This window comes from Amblyomma maculatum, chromosome 8, assembly GCF_055883805.1.
Source record: "Amblyomma maculatum isolate TAMU_Amacu chromosome 8, ASM5588380v1, whole genome shotgun sequence".
Taxonomy (NCBI): domain Eukaryota; kingdom Metazoa; phylum Arthropoda; class Arachnida; order Ixodida; family Ixodidae; genus Amblyomma; species Amblyomma maculatum.
In genome coordinates, this window is record NC_139351.1 from 38,158,742 (window position 1) to 38,181,634 (window position 22,893).

At 47.2% G+C, this 22,893-nt stretch overlaps 1 protein-coding gene across 1 annotated transcript in view; it reads right to left on the reverse strand.

The window, feature by feature from the left end:
• The window catches only part of LOC146181010 (receptor-type tyrosine-protein phosphatase kappa-like), a 188,749-nt gene that overhangs the window by 88,930 nt on the left and 76,926 nt on the right, over positions 1–22,893 (reverse strand). The window contains exon 2 of the mRNA XM_084576230.1: positions 11,692–11,789. Coding sequence (XP_084432356.1) covers positions 11,692–11,770 — 79 coding nt within the window. The 5' untranslated portion in view covers positions 11,771–11,789. The remainder of the gene's footprint in view (positions 1–11,691; positions 11,790–22,893) is intronic.

Here is a 22,893-nt window from a genome sequence, read left to right on the forward strand (position 1 = left end):
TGTACGCATCCTATTTCTTTGTCCAGTATGAACCAACTCGCCCAACTGCAAGGTCTAATTAACTATATATATTTAATATTTAAATAAAAAAGAAAACGACGCTATTCTCTCTCTTTAATCTAACCCGCTCAGCTGCATGCCGGAGGGACAAAGCGGCACCCCACTGACTCGAAAGTTTCGCTGCCTGCAAGATCTACGTCACGCGATTCGTCCTGCGTCAGGACGGTTGAGCGCGCTGTGGAACATTGAATAATACTGTCGCGTAAACTAGGACCCTCGCTGTAGCGTCCAAGGCAGAGCTCAGGTTCCAGCAACAGCTGTCGAGCTCAGACTCTTCTTCTTCTTCTCCCTCGTTATAATGGCACATACCCACAGTGGGGGATTGGCCAGAATTCGTTGTAGGTGACATAATATAATTGATAATGTCGATTTGACTGTATGATAGATAACCTAATAATTAGAGGTTATTGTTGCTGAAATACTTTTAAAATTTGAGGCGATAGTAATAGAAAACAATGAAAAAAGGAATAAAATTGTAAAATAATAAAAATTATAAAAAGAAAAAAGTACAATTCATACAGATCAGCGCTAACACACAAATCTTCCAGTAGCAATATTATAATTATGAACAAGCTCACACACCGGTTTTAGGGCATACCCTTTGACGGTTGCACCAAAGGAGAGGAGGACAGGAACTGTAAATGACAATCCTAGGCGAGCAAGAGGTACTTCTAAATAATTTCTTCTCTGAGTAGCATACCTGCGGCAGGAGAGGATGTAGTGTGCAATTGTTTCCATGTCATCACATGACGCCCAAAGATTCGACGGCGTGAATCCAGAGCGACATAAAGATTGAGGCAAGGAATTCTACAACGCATGAGCGTCATGGTGACCTCACATTGCCTCGAGGTACAACATCGGACATTCCAATGGAAATTTAAATGGTTAAAATCCATAGTCGCAAGGGGTGGCTTATGGCTCAACGATTTTGACGTTTGAAACCGTTCAAAACTGGATATATTTAGCACACTTCTTCTTTCTTCCACACCTCTGCGCGTCGGCGTCGTCAGCGGATGCTATATTAACCCCCCCCCCCCCCCCCCCCGGTCGGGAAGCATCGGCCCCATGCTAAATTTTAGTGGGGCAAAATAGTGTCACTGTTATCTGGCATGGAAAGGCTTCAGGCGGGCCACATGGATCACTTCAGAATGCTTGGGACGTCGGCGCCCTGATTCTTCATGAGGAACGACCTCATAGTCCAGGTCACTACCGCGTCGAAGAACACGTTAGGGACTAATATAACGGCGCAAGAGTTTTTCAATGAGTCCGCGTCGTCGAATAGGGTACCAAACCCAGACAAGGTAGCCTGGCAGATATTCTCCCGTCCGCCGTAGCAGATTGTAGCTTTCTGCATCTCGGCTTTGCTGCTGCTAAATTCGCCCCCGTCAAAGTTGGCGGGCCTCTTCGGCTCTCTGTAGAAAACACGCGACATCGTCGCTTGAACTCTTGTCTATATGGGGCAGCATGGTGTCGAGCGCGGTCGTCACTTCTCGTCCGTACACAAGGGCGAACGGAGTCATGTTGGTCGCTTTTTGAACGGCGGTATCATATGCATGCTACGTAGGACGTCCACATACATCGACATGTCGGCAAGGGTCTTGTTCAGACGTTTCGTCAGGCAGTTTGGGGATGGTATGTAGTCGTCCGGTGATGGTTGGTGTTACTAAGAATAAGGATATGCTGGATGAGCTCTCCAGAAAATGCATCTCCTCTGTCTGTAATCAGAACCACTGGTGCACCATGTATCAGGGTAGTTTGAAGAACCAAAAATTTCCCAACTTCAAAAGCGGTAGCATAAGGAAGAACAGCGGTTTTCGCGCAGCGGGTCAGGTAGTCAGTAGCTACTATAATGCACCTGTTCCCACAGGCTGAAGTAGGAACAAATCCATCGCTATTAGCTGGTATGGTCTGAACGGCGGTGCAATGGGCTTTAAATGACCGACTGGCTTCAGAGGCGGAACCTTTCGGCACTGGCAGTCACGGCAAGTTCGAACATAAAGCGTCACATTGCTTGACAAACGAGGCCAGTAGTACCGTTCTTTAATTCTGGATAGCGTCCGAGTGACTCCCAGGTGGCCGGATGTGGGTTCGTCGTGGCAGGCTTGAAAAATTCCGTCCCGTAAGCTTGTCTGTGCAAGTAGGTATTGGCGACTGTTGGCGGCAAAATTTCTCTTGATGAGAACGCCGTCATGAAGACACAGAGAGGACAAAGTGCGGTGAAAAGGTTTAGACATCATGCTGCCGGCACCTTGAAGAAAGTCGATTATACCTGGCGAAGCTCGAGATCGTTGCGTTGGTTATCGGCAAAGTTAGCTGAACTGATTGCATTCAGAAATGCGTCATCACCACTTTCGTCCGAAGCAGGCTTCACAGCAGCCCGAGACAGGCAATCCGTCTCTAATGCTTAGGACCTGACTTGTAGGTTACAGTGATGTCACACTCTTGAAGTTGTAGGCTCCATCTTGCAGGACGTGCAGAATGATCTTTGAGGGTTGTTAGCCAACAAAGCATGCGATGGTCGGTCACCTCTTTAAAGTGTCTGCCGTATAGGTATGGTCGAAATTTCGAAATAGACCACATGATAGCGAGGCATTCCTTTTCAGTGGCAGAGTAGTTGCCTCAGCTTTAGACAAAGTCCGACTAGCGTAGGTGATCACACATTGTTGGAAAATAAATAGCGCACATGATACGGGACAAGGCAGCGAAACACACCCCAAGCGCTTATGGTGGGTTTCGCTTCCTGGTCCCGTATCATGTGCGCTATTTATTTTCCAACAATGAACTATTTATTTTCCAAGATGTACCAGGACATTGCTGGCTGTTCTGTATCTGTACTAGGACAGCGCCCAAACCGACATTGCTTGCATCGGTGTGCAGCTCGGTGACTGCGGTTTCATCGAAATGTGCTAGAACTGGAGGTGACTGCAGGCAACGTTGAAGCTCTTGTAATGCTTGCTTATGTCGTTATTACCGTCGTGTGAATATGTTGGGAAATTTCGGTCCCATAAGAAAACTCCGGTGAAACTTAACTGATTTAATGGCTAGACGATAATGAAGAAAACTCTACAGAAATTTACACCGACGACCATTTCGTTCGGCGTCTTGCAAGCCACCGTTTTCACCGACGGCTGGCCGTGTTCCCCTCTTCTCCAGGTTTTCCTTGTTTCCCTTTTTTTTTAGAGGGGCCCCCCGCTAGCGTGGGCTCTTGGAACCAGGCAGTCGCGGCGCTGGTTCGGCGGTGCCGGTAACAGATGAATCCTTCTCACCTCTTTGGTGCCGGCTCGCGGCTCCCTTGTCGGCTCGGATGTCTGGGCAGGCGGGCGTCCGAGTCTGCGCGTTGAGATGTACAGACCTGAAATCTTTCACCGTGGCCTGAACGCAGTTCAGCCCATCGTTGTGCACGTTGGGTTTCCAAGAACTCCTGCCGACATGTGGTGCAGGCTCGCCGAGTTTCGTGAGTCATGGCCCCGGTTGCGTCCTGGACGACGCCGGTGGAGCGAGACAAGCCGCTGGTCGACCGGCCGGCAGTAGCAGAGCAGTCGTGCCCTTACCGTTCTTAAAACAAAACCGCTACACAAACCGCCGAAGAGGACTGCGGTGCGCGCGCACGCACGCACGCACGCACACACACACACACACACACACACACACACACACACACACACACACACACACACACACACACACACACACACACACACACACACACACACACACACACACACACACACACACACACACACACACACACACACACACACACACACACACACACACACACACACACACACACACGAGCGGCCAGTCGGCCGGCGTTCAGGGGGCCGAAACCGTCGTCTCCTGACACTCCCTTCGGTTCTGGCACTTCTCGTTTTTGTCCCCGACAATGCTTGCATTTGCTGTTTTCCCCATGTGAACTGAATATAAGCCTTAGTAAGAAGTGTAATGGGGGCGGCTACTTTAGAGAAGTTTTTCACATAACGCCGGTAATATGCCTATAATCCAAAAAAGTGTTGACCTTATTTCTGGTTCATGCGGCGTCGGAATGTTGGCTACGGCAACAGTTTTTTCAGGATCGGGTAAACCTCCCGCCTAGTTCACGACATGGCCTAAAAAGTTCAGCTCTTCGTAACCGAAATGACATTTTTCGGTTTCAGAGTGAGGCACTACATTCGGATGGCTTCTAGGCGACGAAGGTGCTCGTCGAAATTCGGGGCAAATACAATTACGTTATCCAAGTATACAAGACAAGTTACTTCAGATCTCCAAGAACGCTGTCCATGAGTCTCGGAAAGGTTGCGGGCGCGGAGCAAAAGCCGAAGGGCATCACCTGGAATTCGTATAGCCCGTCAGGTGTAATGAAAGCAGTCTTTTCGCGGTCCCTCTCATCGACCTCTATCTTCCAGTATCCAGACTTGAGATCCACGGAGAAGTACCTTTTGTTGCAAAGACAATCTGAGGCTTTTTCGTAACGTTGTTCAGTCGTCGATATTCTACGCAGAAACGAAGTGCGTCATCTTTTTTGTTTAGAAGTACCACAGGTGCAGCCCCGGGGATTCGGGAAGGCCGAATGACATCATTATCGAGCATTTCTTTGACTTGGACTCTGATGGCCGTACGTTCTTTTGCGGAAACCCAATAAGGCGACTGGCGGAGGGATCGAACAGCTTCGTCTGTAATGACGCGATGCTTTGCAAGGTGCGTTCGACCGACGGGTGACGATCTGGCAAATGCAATAGAGTGCTAATGAGTCGGTTGGGTAGTTTTTCTCTACACTTTAGAGGTAATGCTGAGTTTAAGTCGTACAGCGGTTCAGTGTTGTCGTAGAATTCTATTGCTGAAGCGCTAGTTAAACTGCACGCAAACTAGTGTCAGTTATAGCAGCGGGATATGCCACATCTGTTCCTCTGTTCAGATGTTGATGTTGGTTGCTGATTTTTTTTAGAACATCAACTTTGCCCTTTTCAAAGAAAACAACTGCCCCGGCAACTGCTATGCCTCTTTCTATGAGCAGTTTCCGTTTGGTCTCGAGGAACACATTCTGTGTCTTGCATTGGGAGCGAACCCACGGACACCATAATGCTAGAACGTGGGGGCACACTCACATGGTCATCAATAATTTGAAGTGCAGCGGGGAGCATGCTATTGATTTAAATGGCATTCTCAGTTGAAAATCTTACTGATTGATTCTGCAAGTCGATAATTGCGCCGTTTTCCGTTAGAAAGTCTATACGGAAGATGACGTCACGAAAACACTGAACCAACCCGATTAATGTCGCCAGAATGGTTTGCCCCTGTACAGTAATCCGTGATGTGCACACTCCCGTAGTGGGCATAATTAAATATGCTCCAGCGGTGCGTATTTGCGGGCCATACCATGCTGTTGTTACCTTTCTGAGAGTTGCTGCGAACTGTCCCCTCAGAACTGAATAGTCGGCGCCAGTGTCGACTAGAGCAGTGACGTCTGTGCCATCGACGGAGATCTGTAGGTCGGCAGTTTGTCGCGTCGGGCGGCGACAGTTTCGAGGCGTCTGTTCTCGGCTTAGGTGCTTTGAAGGAGTGGTGTATTGAATGTCGTTGCCTTTTCGGCGTCGGTTCTGTTGGTGTCCGTGTGCAATGAACTGTGGTGTGCGGTGAAGAACTGTGGTGCGCTTGTGGAGGATCTTGGAACTTTCGTAGTTGAGCAGCCACTCCTTCAAAGGCTGCTGCATTTAGCATCCCCTACGTGGACTTTGGGGTTGCTTCTGGCGCCCAGGAGAGCTGTACCTGAGATGCGACGGCGCTCGGAAGCGGCTTGGGCCTGTGTCGGCATGAGAAATGTATTCTGTAATTTAGCGTGGCCGCTGTCTAGGCAACGGACGAGGTTCACCAAAAGGAAAACCCACAGAGGCAGAGTTCCCTGTAGGGGCAGCGGCGACAGATGTGTTCAACTTCCCCCCAAATAAAGGAAACTAAACCTTTGGAGGTGAGGATGCTTCACAACACGAAGATCCTTCATCGCCGACGACGAGTGACGACGACGCAGCCATTAAATCGCCACTCCACACGACGACGACGTCGACACCGCCGCCCAGCTAAGTGACGTCGGTGTGCCCCGGCCGCGGACTCAGCAAAAGACGAAACAGAGATCGAACACCGAAGCCAACATGCAATACGATGACACGAACAAGTGACCCCGAAGTTGCTGTCGACAGTCGCATGGTTACTGCCTTAGTGGACACCGGAGCTGACTATTCTGTCATCAGTGGAGCATTCGACTCCCAGCTCAAGAAATATGCTGCAGCAGGACTTTTTGACGGGTTAGTTGGTACATGATCTTGATTTTTATAGCGCTGAAGAAACACCTTTTTCCTTTTTCTTTTCTTTTTGTTTTCTGAGTTAGCGTGGGGGTTATCGCACATTCATGCAGACGAGAGATTATAAAAAAAGTGCCTGGGTTCCTTTTCTGCTAATTAAAGTTGGAAGTTGCGCTTCTGTCCTTTTGTGTCTTTCTTCCTGTGGTGTTTCTTCAGCGCTATAAAAATCAAGCTCAAGGAAGTGACAACCACCTGGGATGGCCCGCTGATCCGCACCGCTGGTGGTAAACTTATTACGCCTTCCGGGAGATGCATCGCAAAAATGACAGTGAATGGACGTACTTATCCTATGAGCGTCGTGGTCCTTCAGAACTGCTCGCGAGACATTATCCTGGATATGGATTTTCTCAGTGAACATCGAGCGATCATCGACCTTCGATCAATGTTTATCAAGCTTTCGACAGAGTCTGCCACCCTGAACGTCCTGGACGAAGAATTGACAGTGCCGCCCCGATCAAGCGTCGTAGTCTGCGTGGGTAGCGCAGACATCTACACCGCCGAAGGCGTCGTCGAAGGAAATACCTAGTTTCAATTGTAACGAGGTCTCTGCATCGCCAAGTTTCGGGGAGAAGAAACTAAGGTTCTGGTGACGAGCTTCACCGAAGAATACCGGCACCTTAACAGGGGCACGGCGATCGCTTTCCTCGACGCACTAGCAGACACCTGAGATGTCTTCGCCCTACCCGACCGGCCCGCAGCTGGTGCACCCAACCGAACAAATATCCTGAGAGTCGACGTCAACCCAGCATTACCCCGGTGCAGACGAGAACAGATTCGCAGTATTCTTGAAGGCTACAGCGAGTGCTTTTCGTCAGAGTCGAAGGTGCGACAAATTCCATTGGAAAAGCACTGCATTAACAATAACGAACACACCAGACCTCTTCGTCAAAGCCCCTATCGAGTATCGCCGCGAGAACGTCAAGCCATACGAGAGCAAGTCGATTAAATGCTTCGTGACCACGCCATCCAGCCATCTCAGAGCCCCCGGGCAGCACCTGTTGTCCTGGTGAAGAAGAAGGACGGAACACTTCATTTCTGCGAAGATTACCACCGCTTGAATAGCATAACGAAGAAGGATGCCTACCCGCTGCCTCGCCCCGACGACACACTGGATCGGCTCAGTAACGCTAAGTATGTTTGTCGATGGACCTGAAGGGCGGTACTGGCAAATTGAGGTCGACGACAAAGACCGCGAGAAGCCCGTGGTCATCGTGCAAGACGGCCTTTTCGAGTTCAAGGTAATGGCATTTGGTATCTGCTCCGCGCCAGTGACGTTCCAGCGAGTAATGGACACCGTACTGGCTGGCTTGAAATGGCAAATATGTCTGTTATACTTAGACGACCCTGATGTCTTCTCTTCAGACTTTGAGGACCATCTTTTAAGGCATCAAACAATGCTTGACGAAATCAAGTTGTCAGGTTTGACATTGAAGGCAGATAAATGTCGCTTCGCCTATGAAGAATTTTGTTTCTGGTCATTTCATCATGAAGGAGGGAGTTCATCTAGACCCAAAGAAAACAGCTGCGATCACACAGTTTCCGCAGTCTGGTGACAGGAAAACTGTACGCCGATTCCTCGGACTGTGCGCGTATTACCGACAATGTTTCAAGGGCTTTTCGCACCTTGCACAACCTTTGAGGAAACTTACAAAGGCAGGCGTGCCATTTCGATGGGAAGCAGCGCAAGCGGAAGCCTTCGAGGAACTCAAGCGCCACTTACAATCCCCTCCTATCCTCGGGCACTTTGATGGGAACGCCGAGACTAAGATGCACACCGACGCAAGCAGTGTGGACCTAGACGCCGCTCTCGTTGAGAAATGTGCCGGACAGGAGAAAGTAATCGCTTATGCTAGCAGGTACCTCTGAAAAGCCGGAGACAAGTAATCGATGACCGACATGGAGTGCCTCGCGATCATCTGAGCCACTTGAAAATTCCAACCTTACCTGTATAGCCAACCATTAAAGGTAGTAAGCGATCATCATGCGCTCTGCTGGCTCGCCAAATTTAAAGACCCCTCCGGCCGCCTTGCTCGCTGGAGCTTACGTCTCCACGAGTTCGATACCACAGTGGTGTATAAGTCTAGTCGCAAGCATTCTGACGCAGACTGCTTGTCCTGGGCCCCTGTGGGCGCGCCCCCACTTGACGACGATGACAGTTTCTTAGGACCGGTAAGCGCCAGCAGCTTCGCTCAACAGCAGCGCTGGGATCCCGAGTTAAAAACTTGGTGGACTGCTTAGAAGGAAAGATAGCTTCCCTTCCTGCTGTATTCAGACGTCAGTTGTCGTCCTTCGCTCTGCACACCGACATCCTCGTGAAGAACTTCGCGCCCAACAAGAGCAATACCTCCTTGTCGTGCCTAAGGAACTCCGCAAGGAAATTTTGAGGCATTCCACGATGAGCCGACACCAGGGCGCCTTGGGATGGCGCACGTTGCATCGGATCCAAGAGAGGTATTACTGGCCACGGTTACCCTTTACGTTACGTGAAAACGTGGCGTGAGTGCCAGCGACGCAAGACGCCCCGGATCAGACAAGCTGGGCTGCTGAAGCCCATACCGCCCCGACCAAACCCTTTCAACCAATTGGGATGGATCTGCTCGGCCCCTTTCAGAATTCATCTGCGGGTAACAAGTTCATCGTGGCCACTGACTACCTCAGGCGCTACGCCGAAGCCAAGGCACTGCCCAATGGTACCGCGGCAGAAGTCGCCAAGTTTTTCGTCGAAATAATTATTTTGTGACACGGCGCCTCAGAAGTACTCAACATGGACAGGGGAACAGCATTTAAGGCGGAGCTGACGCAAGAATTCAGAGACTTGGAATGGGAGCAGTTAGGAATAAGGGTAGATGGAGAATACCTCAGTAATCTGCGATTTGCTGATGACATTGCCTTGCTAAGCAACTCGGGGGATGAACTACAAATAATGATTGATGACCTAGACAGGAAAAGTAGAAAGGTAGGCTTGAAAATCAATATGCAGAAGACTAAGGTAATGTTCAACAGCCTCGGGAAGGAACAGCAGTTTACATTAGGTAGCGAAATACTGGAAGTAGTAGGCGAACATGTCTACCTAGGACAGGTAGTAACCGCAGATCCGGACCACGAAAAGGAAATAATCAGAAGAATACGACTGGGATGGAGCGCATTTGGCAAGCACTCGCAGATTATGACTAGCAGCTTACCGGTACGCTCAAGAGGAAAGTATACAACAGTTGCATCTTGCCTGTACTGACCTATGGGGCTGAAACGTGGAGGCTAACCAAGAGAGTTCTACTTAAGTTGAGGACAACCCAGAGGGCTATGGAACGAAAAATGGTAGGGGTAACAATAAGAGATAGAAAGCGTACAGAGTGGGTCAGAGAAATAACTCAAGTTACCGACATTCTAGAAAAAATTAAGAAGAAGAAATGGCCATGGGCAGGACATGTAGTGCGAAGAGAGGATAACCGATGGTCGCTGAGGGTAACAAACTGGATTCCAAGGGAAGGAAAGCGTAGCAGGGGGCGGTAGAAAGTTAGGTGGGTGGATGAGATTAAGTTCGCAGAGGTCAAGTGGATGCAGCTAGCACAGAACCGGGTTAAGTGGAGAAATATGGGAGAGGCCTTCGCCCTGCAGTAGGTATAGTCAAGCTGATGATGATGATGATGATGACGCAAGCCATCTTGACCTACAGACATATAAGCCACCGACTTATAAGAGCATACCATACCAAGATCAACGAACTTACAGAGCGCCTCAACAAAAAGTCGCGGCCATGATCGCCATGTACAGCCTCGTCCACTTCTAGCTAGAACACGGTCACTGCTTTCAAGGTGTCATTGCATCCGACCCTGCCACGCAGTAATCTAAAATGGCTGGCCATGTGAAGCAGCACATCCGTGTCTCTGTGTGCTTGCATCGCTTTGCATCGATATCTGCCTGCGTCAGATACAATGCTGCTTTAAAAGCAGTGACCGTGTTCTAGCTAGAAGTGGACGACCCTGTACGTCGACTCCGAGCACAAGACCTAGGATACCATCGTGCCCTACGTGATATTTGCGTATAACACGGCCGTCCAGGAGACGAGAGCGACCCCTTTAAAGCTTGTGTACGGTAATGAAACCCAAGACAACGCTCTCACGCAATGCTACCGCACGTCACAAACGCAAACAACCTCGACGTCGCCGCCTACCTTCAACGTGCAGAGGAAGCCCGAAGACTCTCCCGAATGCGCATTAAAGATCAGCAATGAACCGACGCCCGACGTTACAAGTTACGACGACGCGATGCTGAGTACAATCCGGCAGATCAAGTCTGGGTTTGGACGCCGTTTCACCGCCGCGGACTGAGTGAAAAGCTTTTACGCCACTATTTCGGCCCGTACAAGGTGCTTCGCCGATTAGGACAACGAGGTCGCTCCCGACGGTGTGACAGCGTCTCAGCGGCACAGAACGCACCCAGAAATTGTACATTTTGTACGCCTTAAGTCATATTACGCGCGCTAAAGGCTATTCACGTTTACTTCCCTAAGTTTATGTTAACTTATGGCTGTTTATTTTGAAACATCGAGGGGATGTGTTTTTAAGGGGGGAGTAATGCCGCGAAGCATTCAAAACTTTATTTCTTCTTTTTCGACAGTCACCGGCATGTAGTCTTATCACTGCGATCCCAGCGCCCGAATCGATTATGTATTCTTTGTTCATTTCTTTTGCCGTGAGACGTAGCTTATCATTTTCTTTGTCGCGGCGCAAGATGGGCCGAGGTGTATCTCGAAGATTCCTGCCATGCGTGCATGTTTCTACAATGTTTAAGGGTATGCTAGTCACCGGTAGCGGTTTTATCTCGATCTTTCTTCGCAGCCTTTAAATCTAGCGCTGACGCGTGCAACGGGTATTCGCAGATCGACGTCCGCTGAACACGACCGTTGCTATCGCTTCCGCCGAGTTGTTCAAGTCTTTTACGGGCGCAAGTCAGCCCCATAAAGATTTCATTCCCCTGAAGATCGTCTCCTCATTTGTTGCCGATGGCACCACCAAGTGACAATAGCTACAGGTGAAGTCATTACTTCGTTGTTCAAATTAACGATGAACGACAATAAAGAGATTTTCTACGTGTAACCGTGCGTACAAGGTTTAGCAATACACTAAGTCTAACCGGAGCGAAACTACATCACTTTTTTTATTACCTGTTACGGCTTTATTGTTAAGTAGCAAGACCCATATTTGTTCTCGTGAAGCAGGCCTCGTACAGAAAAAGAACGTAGGATTAAACTAAAGGAAAGCCTCGGGGCACTCACCGGCGTGGCCATTGGCGACCTTGCCGTTAGCCATGGGCTTTGCGTTGGCGCCACCGTCAGCCTTGGCCACGCTAGTCATCTTCCAGCTCCGGGGTTTCCTGCGCAGGAAAGTATTCGGGTAATCCCCTTGCTAGGAGAAAAAAACAAGACCTTTGCGACATCTGCCATCGCAAATAACACCACGCGATACTTTGGCCAGAAGTAATAAGCAATGATATATATACACTTCGTTCGGCCTAAAACCCGTCGGCGTAGTAGCCGTAGTAGTCTTCACCGTGTGCCGCAAATAGTCAAGCATGTGTAAAAAAAATCTGATCATGATAATTTGTGGTTCTATTGATTGTTTAATGATTGATGTACTGGTGTGGTAATGAGGACTTAATGAAGATGTAGTTATTTGATTAAATGATGAACTAAAGAAATGAAAATAAAAATGGGAAAAAAGCAGAGGGGGGGGGGGGGCTGAAAGATTTTAAAATGCTAAGAATGAAAAACGCTTGATGATGCTAATTAAGGTAATTTTGAGTGTGAAATTGATCAATAATTTATTAAAATAAGTAAAAATATTAGACATACATTCAAAGGTGTCAAGTTGCTCAGAATGAAAAGCCAACGTTTACTGATGGTAAGTGTAGGTGCATAAAAATTTAAGAAAGAGAAATTTCAAAAGAAAAAAAAAAAAACAATGAAGAACTTTAAAAAAGCGAAAAACACCGTTTGTCTGTGTGAAACGGTATCGCGTTTTGCCCTTAGCGGCGGAGCTAAAGTGTCCACCTAATTTTTCAGATCAAGGCTTTTCGTATGCGCCGTAAATATACCCATCGCGAATACACCTTGAAGGGCTACGAGATGGTAATTTCTCGCCCTAGAGCAGCTTGGTGCTAAACTATTACTATGGATTCACCGCTATACACGGCATCCATTCCGCAACAAGTGAACGGTGTGGTTGGGCACAAATTAAGTGAAACCTTACCACAGCCATTGTGTTTTAATTGAAGAGTTTGTTCTTGTGTAAGTCTAGTGCATGTACTAGTGCCCCCAAAATAAAAGGACCACGGGCATGTGGAACGCGCGCTCTCCTTCATCCGGGCCGCTGATGAGGCGAACACCAAGAGTGACTGCATTCGAATGGTGGTGTCATCAGTGGAGGTTCATACCTGCTTGCACTGACGCCTTATTTACGTCGCACAACGTCGCGCGAGCTCTGCAAACAAGTGTCATATTCTCTACATTAGGGTTCTCAAACTGGGTTTCACGGAGCCCAGGAGTTCTGCGAGCTCCTTTTGCGGGTTCCGCGAGCTCCCACAGAACTGCCCGGCGTTAGGCACAACAGAACTCTGTATTCTTCTTTTCGATTTAAAGAGATGAGCGAGATTTTCAGCAATAAAAAGCTGACTGTAAAAATAAAGAAAAACAAAGAATTGCTGTCCAAAATTTCAATAAACTACATAAAAACAAGAACCATTCCATTCACAAGCAGCAATGCCTGATTGTTGTAGCAGGGAGAGTTCCCGGGCACATATCAGTAGCTGTTGGATTTACCCACGGCAAAAAGCGTTTGAGAACTCCGCTTTATGTGAACAGTGCACACACGAGCGTTTGAAGCACTCTAAGTGCAAATATTCTTCGTGGAAACCATGAAACGGTGCTCCTGATAGGCGCGGAAAAAAAAAAGACATTGAAGACACCTGAAATAACCCTTAACAATTTTCGGCAACAGTGAAGGCGCGTCTTTGTGATTCAGCTGGTTCATTTCAATCAAGCCTAAGCTGCCCACACAACGTCGACAAAATATTTTGCCAGGTGATTCTAGTAGAGCATCTTATTCAATGCAACGTTGGTTTCCGTTGCCCAGGATTTCATGCCTTATGAGAGTGCATGACTGGAAGTCCAGTGTTCTCGTCACAAAGGCGACACAAGATATACAACCATTCACCGCCCGGAAAAGAGTTTTTTCAACATTCTAGAAGAAAAAAATGGACAGCTTTTGTGGATGCGCCACTTGGCTTATTTTTTGAACGTGAAGGCGCCAAGAAAATGATTCAGAGAAGAACAACTCGGCGCGCACATTTAAAAGGCTTCCGTTGGTGTTCACAAAATAAAACGGCTCAGATATGTTGAATTTGCATGCCGATAAATCTTTGTTTTATTATTAGCGCGTATGGTGCACCCGCATTACCGGTTCTTAGCGGTTGTATACGAACCGAGCCTGAAATTTATAAACCGATAACGGCCCCACTGAGGTGACTCAGTGGTTAGGGAGTTCGAATGCACAATCCCTACCGCGGCGCCGCTGCTCCTCAACGCAAGTGAAAACCGACGTGCACTCGAGTGTCCCTCAGTTGGGGAATCTGGTCCAGCAAGAGAGATTCATGTAACGCTCAATGGCGCGAAGTTCCTCGCCTAACACCATTGCTGTTCAAGGCGATTACAGTTTTGAAATCTGTACAGTCGGCGCCACCCTTGTGTAGAGCGCTCAAGCAAGACATATCGGGCTACAAAAGCCGGAAATAGACTCAAGCTCCAGACTTGTGGGCTAGGTGCTAGTGTCTACCTTGGCTGTGGCTATCTGTGGCACCACTTTCACTCGGTGCTGCCGCAAGAGCCTACCAGCTGCGGCGATATCTGGCCTTATTTGCAGGGACGTGTGTCTCCCGAGCGCGCTGCACAAAAGTGACGCCGACTGTATTTAACCTAAGCAGTTAGTATGCCTGTGTCCAGAAAAGGACTGTTTGCTTTATTTCAGAAGAAAACAAAGGAAACAGCGCTTATAGCGCATGTGCTTGTCCCTTCTTTCCCATCGCGTCTGTAAGTGATGTTTTCATCAATAATTTATCTATGGGTGTTTCAGCCGTCTGAGCAAGACATTCGCGTGTGTTTTGCTGTATGTGAGGTTAAGATGGCGAAATAGCTGCCGCCCCTTCGCAGCGCTAACATGACCCCTATAGGACTGCCACATATCTGTTTCGAATTTATTATGCAGAATGGCGCTGTAGGTTTCAACTTCACTGTGTAGACCAACGACTGTTATTTAGTGTTTGATGCTGATCGAAGGACCATGAACGGAGGACTACACAGCGCAAGACATACACACTAGGCGACTTAGATTCTTGCATAAAATAGTGAGTTGCAAGTAAGCGCTCGTGTGTGCTTTGGTCCTTGTGCCGTTGATGAACACGGTACACTAACTTGCCCAATAGCTACCTTTATTAATTCAGTTTTTGCTCCCACCAGCGGCTCGTCATGCAATCCTGAGTCTCTACAGCTGCGCACAAAGCACACCATCAAATGGTTTCATTTGTGACTATAGTAGGGCTCCTTTCATTCTTGCTGAAAAAAAGCGCTGCGTTAAGGTTGCCTAGTCGAAGGAACCTGACTAGGACTATTTTTGTGCCTCCTGACAGCTGTTATATTCAAACCTGAGCATTTACACTTGATACCAAGTGGTAATATAACATCGATTAAATATTGCCGCAATGTTATCTTACTGGCGCCGCCATGTGGCGAGCTTGGGAGACTGGCACACGCTCGGGGAGTTCAGCCATCTCTTTTCTTGCATCGTTTCCAAGTGTTCCGAGCAGCTGCCGCCGGAAATCCTGCCAGGTGGTAATGGTAGCCTCATGGTTACCACATCATGGCGGCATCCTCTAGTGAGAAATAAACATTCCGTAACTTCCGCTCCTCGTCCCACGCATTAAACACAGCGACCCGGTCGTAGCTGGTCAACCAGTCCTCAGCGTCTTCAAACTCGTCGCCATGGAACGGCTTGGGCAGTATGGCAGATCCGCGGCTGGGCACTCACGAGTCACGAGAAGCTGAATGGTCTGGCTTTCCGCTGTAGTCATCATGGTTCGCGGTGGGAAAACAAGGGGACCACACTCGGAAGCTAAGCATCTCAAGTGGCGGCTCGCCTTGTGCACAGGTGTCATGTCCACGGCGTGTAGATGGGCGTAAGAGGCACCCAGATGATCTTCTTACATGGGATGTACCCAGAAACTCCACCAAAAATGCCACAGAAGCCAGTGAAACTGGGTAGGCTGGTTGCACCGGCAAAAGAAGGCACGGAATCGACTGGCGGGCGAGCACTGAGAGCGAAGAAGACGAGCGCGTGCCAGTCTGCAGAGCTCGCCACATGGCGGCGCCAGTAAGATAACATTGCGGCAATATTCAAATCTCCAAAACGGAAAAAGTAATAATTGGCACCTTATACGTTGGTGTTAAGGGGTTAGGTGTTAACATCTGAAAGCGAATCAGGCTATAAGGAGGCAGCAGTGAACGGCACTGCAAATTTAGCCACCTGTGGTTATTCAGCGAGCACCGACAATACCAGGCGCCTTGCTTTTCGCCTCGGCCGAAAAACGGTCGCTGTGGCAGGGACGCGTATTAGCAAACCATATCCCGTAGGAGCACTCGAGCAGACGACTCTTTGGCGCGTGATTCCTCTGAGAAGCGCCGCCTGGCGACATATAGTGTATATATTGTCTAAAGCGAATAAGAGCGCATTTTAAGGCCACCATTCCCGTTGTTTTGGTGGCGCAATGGATCAACATCACCCATATTTGAACTGATGCCACTAAACATGTGTTCGACCCCTTTGTTGTAATTTTTTTTTCTAAATATTTTTTTGCAATTGCCTTTACCACAATTATATCCTACCTTCAGTGAGTTTTGTTACCTTTAGGTTGCGTTCAGAGAGATTTTCAGCAACAATCGACATGAAAACAGTTACACTAAGCAATTACATTCCCCATTATCATTTCCTGCGTCAGTGAGTGTATGTTACCTTTAGGTTGCGTTCAGAGATACCTTTCAGCAACAATCGCCGTTTACAGTAAGTTGTTACCTTTAGGTTGCGTTCCGAGAGACCTTTCAGCAACAATCGCCCTTTAACTCGCCGAGAGCCACGTCAGCTACAGTGCGCCTACGGGATATGGTTTGGCAATACGCGGCCGGGACTTAATCCCGCATCCTTGGGCAGAGCAGTCAAGCGTCGTGACCAGAGAGCCACCGCAGCGGGGCAGTTCGTGCATTACATAACTCGTAACAGCATTCACTTTCAGTGTTGAACAAGGTTCTGGTTTTATTATTTAGTTTATTTATTGATACCTCAAAGGCCTCATTTAAGGGGTATTACATGAGGGAGTGGTTGACGAGTACATGAATCATTCGATGGATGACCTGAAGGTTGATGGGTCGGAATGAAGTACGACGGTGTTAGCCAAGTCATTCCAGTTCCGTGGGGTGCGAACAAATAAAGATGACAGATGCGCAGATGTCCTTGCAGGTGGAGGGTAAACGGTCTTTTCATGGTGCGTGCGGCTGGATGTATGGTGGGCGGGGCTGATGACATACTTGAGCAGGGGGTGATGGTAAAACTTGTGAAAAAGGCAAAGTCTAGCAATTTTGCGTCTGTGTGCTAAGTTAGTAAGGTGAGCATTTTGTTTTAGTTCAGTAACACTTACATGATAGGAATAAGCCGAGTATATGAATCTTGCCGCGCTATTTTGTGTTGCTTCTAGTATGCTGAAAAGGTTATTTTGGTAAGGATCCCAGACAGCGCATGCATACTCTAGTTTGGGACGAATAAATGCTTAACTGATGAGGGAGTTGCGCGCAGTGTTCGCCGAAAAAATCCGAGCACGCGATTAGCATCGTTTGTTACCTGCTTTATATGATGGGACCAATTTAGATCGCGGGTTAAATAAATGCCTAGGTATTTATAAGTTGATACAGCGACGATGTCGATGTTGGAGATAAAGTAGTTTGATGATGGCAGGGAGCGACGACGATGGAAAGATAGTAATGATGTTTTCTTCGTGTTTAATGACATTAACCAATTATTGCACCAGGTTGTTACGCTTTCGATGCCCAGTTGAAGAGTTTGGGGGTCATTGCTATTATAATTATAGGACGGTAAATAACGCAGTCATCTGCAAATATCCGGATGTTAGAGCGTATGTTAGATGGTAAGTCATTTATATAAATAAGAAAAAGCAGAGGCCCCAGGACGGTGCCCTGGGGAACGCCGGGCATAACAGATGTACGTGAAGATGAATATTTATTAGCTAGAACAAATTGCTGCCGGTTAGTGAGGAAGTTTCGAATCCATTCTAAAACAAAGGAATTAAGGTTCAGGCGGGTAAGTTTTAATAAAAGCCGTTTATGAGGGACTTTGTCGAATGCCTTTTCAAAGTGTAGGAATAGGGCGTCAACAGGAATGTTAAAATCAATGTTAGAGCGTAGGTCGTTAATGAACAATGTTAACTGAGTGTCGCAGGATAAACCTTTGAGAAAGTCGTGTTGACTGGGGTGAAAAAATTTGACCGATACTAGGAAATTCATAATATTTAAATTCAAATTCATAAAAAATTATTTCACATCTTGATCCATTTAGCTGGGAAACCCTGTATATAGCTTCCCAGTCCTAAGGCTCTTCATGAGGTCTTGAGATGGCGCTACGAGGAGACAAGCTGCATTATTAGCCAAATGTAAGTTGCCGAGAGCGAGGCTGGCCCATCGAGGCATTCTAGCGCGCACCGCCTTCTAGTCCATGGAACACACCGCGGCGCACGCCACTGGCATAGTTCCGTTCAGTAGAAGGCGCACTATGAGACGCTCTCACACCCGCTGCCCAAACAGAGGGTTGCGTTGTTCAGTCGGCGCGAACGATGTAAAGGAGGAGGAGACTGGTGTTACTGGTTCGCCGGGCTGGACGGCCGCGTTCGGGCGCGCCGAGTGTCATTCGGGTCCCAAGCTGGGGAACGTCATCGTGTCACTCAGCGAACCACGTGAACAAAAGAATGAACGTGAAAAAACCCAGTTTCCTTGACTTGTCGACGGATAATGCGCCGGTATTGTTTCGCTGCTATTGTTTCGGCTTGGCCCGGCCACGCTGCCGATGCCTCGTGGTCATTTTCTCCTCTCCGACTCCTTCGGCCACTTCTCGCTTCCGGCAAAGTTGCTCGCAATCCCCGCGTGCTGTCGCCCTCCGCACATTTTCATTGGGGTCTCTACAATTCTACAGCGTCACCACATTGGCCTCAATATGCTATGGAACCCACTCTAATGTTAACCTCCCACAACGCAACAACACCTAAGGTGGAACTCTAACCCAGTCGGAAAAAACTACAGAAAAGTTGCTGATGTTACGACAGAATTTCTGTGCGGTTTTTGACGGGAAGCCTGTTGTGACAACAGAATATGCTGTAGTAACATCAGATATTTCTGTAGTTACAACAGAAAAGTGCTACAGAACTACAGACAACAGAAATATACTACAGAAAAACTACAGAAATACAGAAAAGTGCTACAGAACAACAGAAAAATCTGACGGTTACGACAGAACTACAGGATATTTTGTCGTATTTTTGACACAGTTCTGTAGTTTTTTTCAAATGGGAATCCACTGCAATATATTCTGCTTAAATATGAAATTGAGTATCTAATGAAGAAAAATATTCAAGTGACTTTAACCGGGTTGTCTTCGCCGAAGCCGCGCTTTAGTTCGCATTTCACTGGTATCCGCTCTGTTGCACTGGCCGACCGTCCTTCACACCGCGTGTCCTATTCAAGCCTGGTCGTTCGGAACTAGGGCTTAATTTTGAATTCCACGCTGATATATTGCTGTCCTCGTGCTGAATTTTAAACATTATGTGAGATTTGTATCTTCTGCTATTGCCACTACATTAATTTGGCTCTACACAGCTAGCACTATCAACAGCGAAACCTGCCTGTCACAGCTCAGTGCCGTGATGCCAAGGCGATGACCTCCCTCGCTCGAAGGAAAGCTCCATAGCCCAGGTTTCACAGCGACGTTGTCATCCGCAGTGCACGGTGACACTACCTACAGAGATGATCGGCAAGCACGCTGTAACGTCGTGCATGAGGCCATTATAACGTGCCATGGTGCCCCGAATAAGTGATACTGTTTTCTGAAAGTCCTTCATTGCGTCACGCCTACTGACTATACAACGTTTCTCTCGTATACATGGATGGATGGAATATAGGAGCATCCGCTTTGGAAAGGGTGGTAGCGGTTGCTATCATGCTCGTTTTTTTCCTTATAGCTAAATAATTGTTTTAGATCAGTTAACTATACCATCATTCTATCTATTGAATTTTTGTTTCTACATTAGTGACATTATGTTACTTTTCTGTTTTTAAGAAAACCAATCGTCCAATCGTATTTTGCTAGCTTCCACCGCAGGTTCATTCACCCGGCCACTGGTACCTCTAAACCCTACGGCCTCAGGAAGAGTGACTGCGCCTGCATCGACTTCCGGATGGATACCTTCACATTCGAGTATAAGATGGTCAATTGTTTCTATGGATTTACCACACAGCACACATGTGTCATCTTCCCGGTTAAATTTCTTTTTGTAGCTGCGTGTTCTAAGGTACCCAGATCTAGCTTCAAAAAATTGGGTACTGCCTCTTGAGTTATCAAAGAAAACTTCCTTCCTGAGCTGCATTTTCCACTTTCGGTATAGCTCCACACTCTGTTTCTTTTCCATACAATCTATGTAATTTTTACCTTCTGTGTTTTTCACCTGTTGCTTAACGCTTTCAAGAAAACTGCGCAGAATACGACAGGGCACAAAGGGAGAAACAAGCGCCCCCCCCCACACACGCACGCACACACACACACACACACACACACACACACACACACACACACACACACACACACACACACACCTATCCTGTCGTATTCTGCGCAGTTTTCTTGAATGTGTCGATCCACCAACTGGCCCAGTAATCTGCACTACTATGCTTAACGCCCTTTATTTCTTCGTCCTTGTGACCAGCATACTTACTGGTTAGTGTCCTAGTTCTTTACCTCCATTGTGAGTCAACGCTTTTTAGATATAGGTATTTAAATACTTTAGCTGCCCATCTTATACTGTCTAATTTCCTCCGGCCTTCCTCATATAATATTTTACTATGAGCTTCCCGTACCTCGAAAGATGCCCAGCCCATATCTCCCTGTACCGCCTCATTTGTGGTTTTGCCGTGGACACCCAGTACTGATCGTACGACGGCTCTCTGATTTATTTCTAATGTCGACTGTATCTCTGCTTTTAGGCACGAAGCCGCATTTCCGAAAGTAAGCAAGGACACCATAATTCCTTTTCAAATGCCCCTCAACACCTGATACCTGTTGCACCCCACAATGCCCTATGCTTCATTATCCCGGCATTTCTTCGCCCTTCTGCCTTAAGCGATTGCCCTCTTTTCAATGTATGCCAATAATTCGTTTATCCATATCCCGAGATATTTATATTCTGTCACTATGGGTATTCCATGGTCTTGTATTTTGAGACACTGATCAGTTGAGCCGTTGAAAATCATCAGACACAACTTAATTGCACTAAAACTGAAGGCTAGAGCGTCCCCTTCATATCCGCAATACTTAACTAGAGTTTGCAAGTCCTCCTGGCTATCTGCTAATAGCACAATATCGTCTGCATACATTAAACCTGGGAGGCGCTGCTCTACCACCTTTTCGCCAAATCTACATGACAGGTTAAAACCTAGGTTGCTTTCTTGTATCCTTCGTTCCATATTTATCATATAAAGCATGAAGAGCAGCGGTGATAGATGAATGCCTTGTCTTAATCCTTTGGATACATTAACAGCTTCCGTACTTCTTATCCCTCCCCATGTAATGTCTACTTTGTGATCCCGGTATATTTCCTATAGGAAATCTGTTATCTTATGCCCAAAACCTTATTCTTTTAATAGGTTCCACAGGAGTTCCCTGTTTACGTTGTCGTGCGCCCCGTTTATGCCCAGGGAAGCCAAGTACAAAGGTCTATTTTCCACTCTAGATATTTAGATGCATTGGGTAAGCACGAACAGGCTATCATCTAAGCGTCTACCTTTTCTAAAGCCATTCTGAAGTTATCCGAGTATCTTGTTACTTTCTACCCATGCTGCCACCTTTAATTTTACCACCTGCATGGCCAATCTGTATATAAAAGATGTTATGATAATCAGCCTGTAGGATTTTATATACATCCCATCTCCTTTCCCTTTATAAATCAAATTCATTTTACTCTGCCGCCAGCTGCCCGGAATTTGTTTATTCGTTATGACTGTTTCCAAAGATTTTAACAATGTTTCCTTACTTCTTGGACCAAGTTCATTATTCCCAGCTTCATCTGAATTCCATCTATTCATGTAGGTGTGCGTTTAGCAATATTTGTTTCTGCCTTTTTCAGTTTAGATTGGTCAGTTCTACGCTGCTTTGTATTTTGCTACCTTGTGTTGCTTCCGGATTTGAGGAGATTATTCTATTGTCACTCTTAAATGACTCGGCTATAACTGAAGTAATATAGCTCACTGCGTTGTCTCCCTTTAAACAATTTCCCTCGTTATCTTGAATCCGTTCCTGCTTTCTTTGATTCTGTTTACCTAGCCAGCTGGTATTGTTCCAGAATGTTCTTGGTCCACCTCTAGTGGCATCGTGTATTTCAGCAATCTAGCGATCGATGGACTGCTTTATTTTACTTTGGACGAGGACCTGTACATCAAGTTTCTTTTCCCGATACAATTCCCATTTTTGGTCTATTTCCTCTTGAGATACCTGTGATTTCTTTGCCTCTCGGTGTTCCCTTAAAGCTGCCCGTCATTGTTCAATGTCTTCCTTAATTTCCTTATTCCACCAGCTCCGTGGCTTCCTCTTTCCATTCCTGCGGTTTGCTACTTTAACCTCTTTAATTTTTCTCCTTAAGAGTAGTTCTACCTGTTCATAATGCCAGTCTTCCATGGGGCTTTTCTCTATTGCTTCCTCTATGTCGGCTGCTATCTGCGCTATTTGATCGTCGTTTAATTTGGCGTTTACGTTTTGTCTAAGTTTCATTTCCCTTTTCATCAAGGGCCCCATCTGCAGACTAATACGTTCTTGACCACTTCCAAAACTACACTCTCCTTCTTCGTCTATCTCCATTTTTGCGAGCATGCTATAAATTCCCTGCGACATTAGACAGTAGTCAATGGTCGTCCGCCTGTTCCGGAATTCCCACGTGATTTGTCTCTCACATTTTGTTTCTCTATTGACAATAACTAAGTTGTGTCGCTCACAGAAATCTAGCATTTGCTTCCCAATATCACAACTTTCGCGTCACACTGCCATCTTACGAATATTTCAGTGTTCGTGTTGGGGCAAAAGAGAAACACTACCGATTCGATTATCTCAAC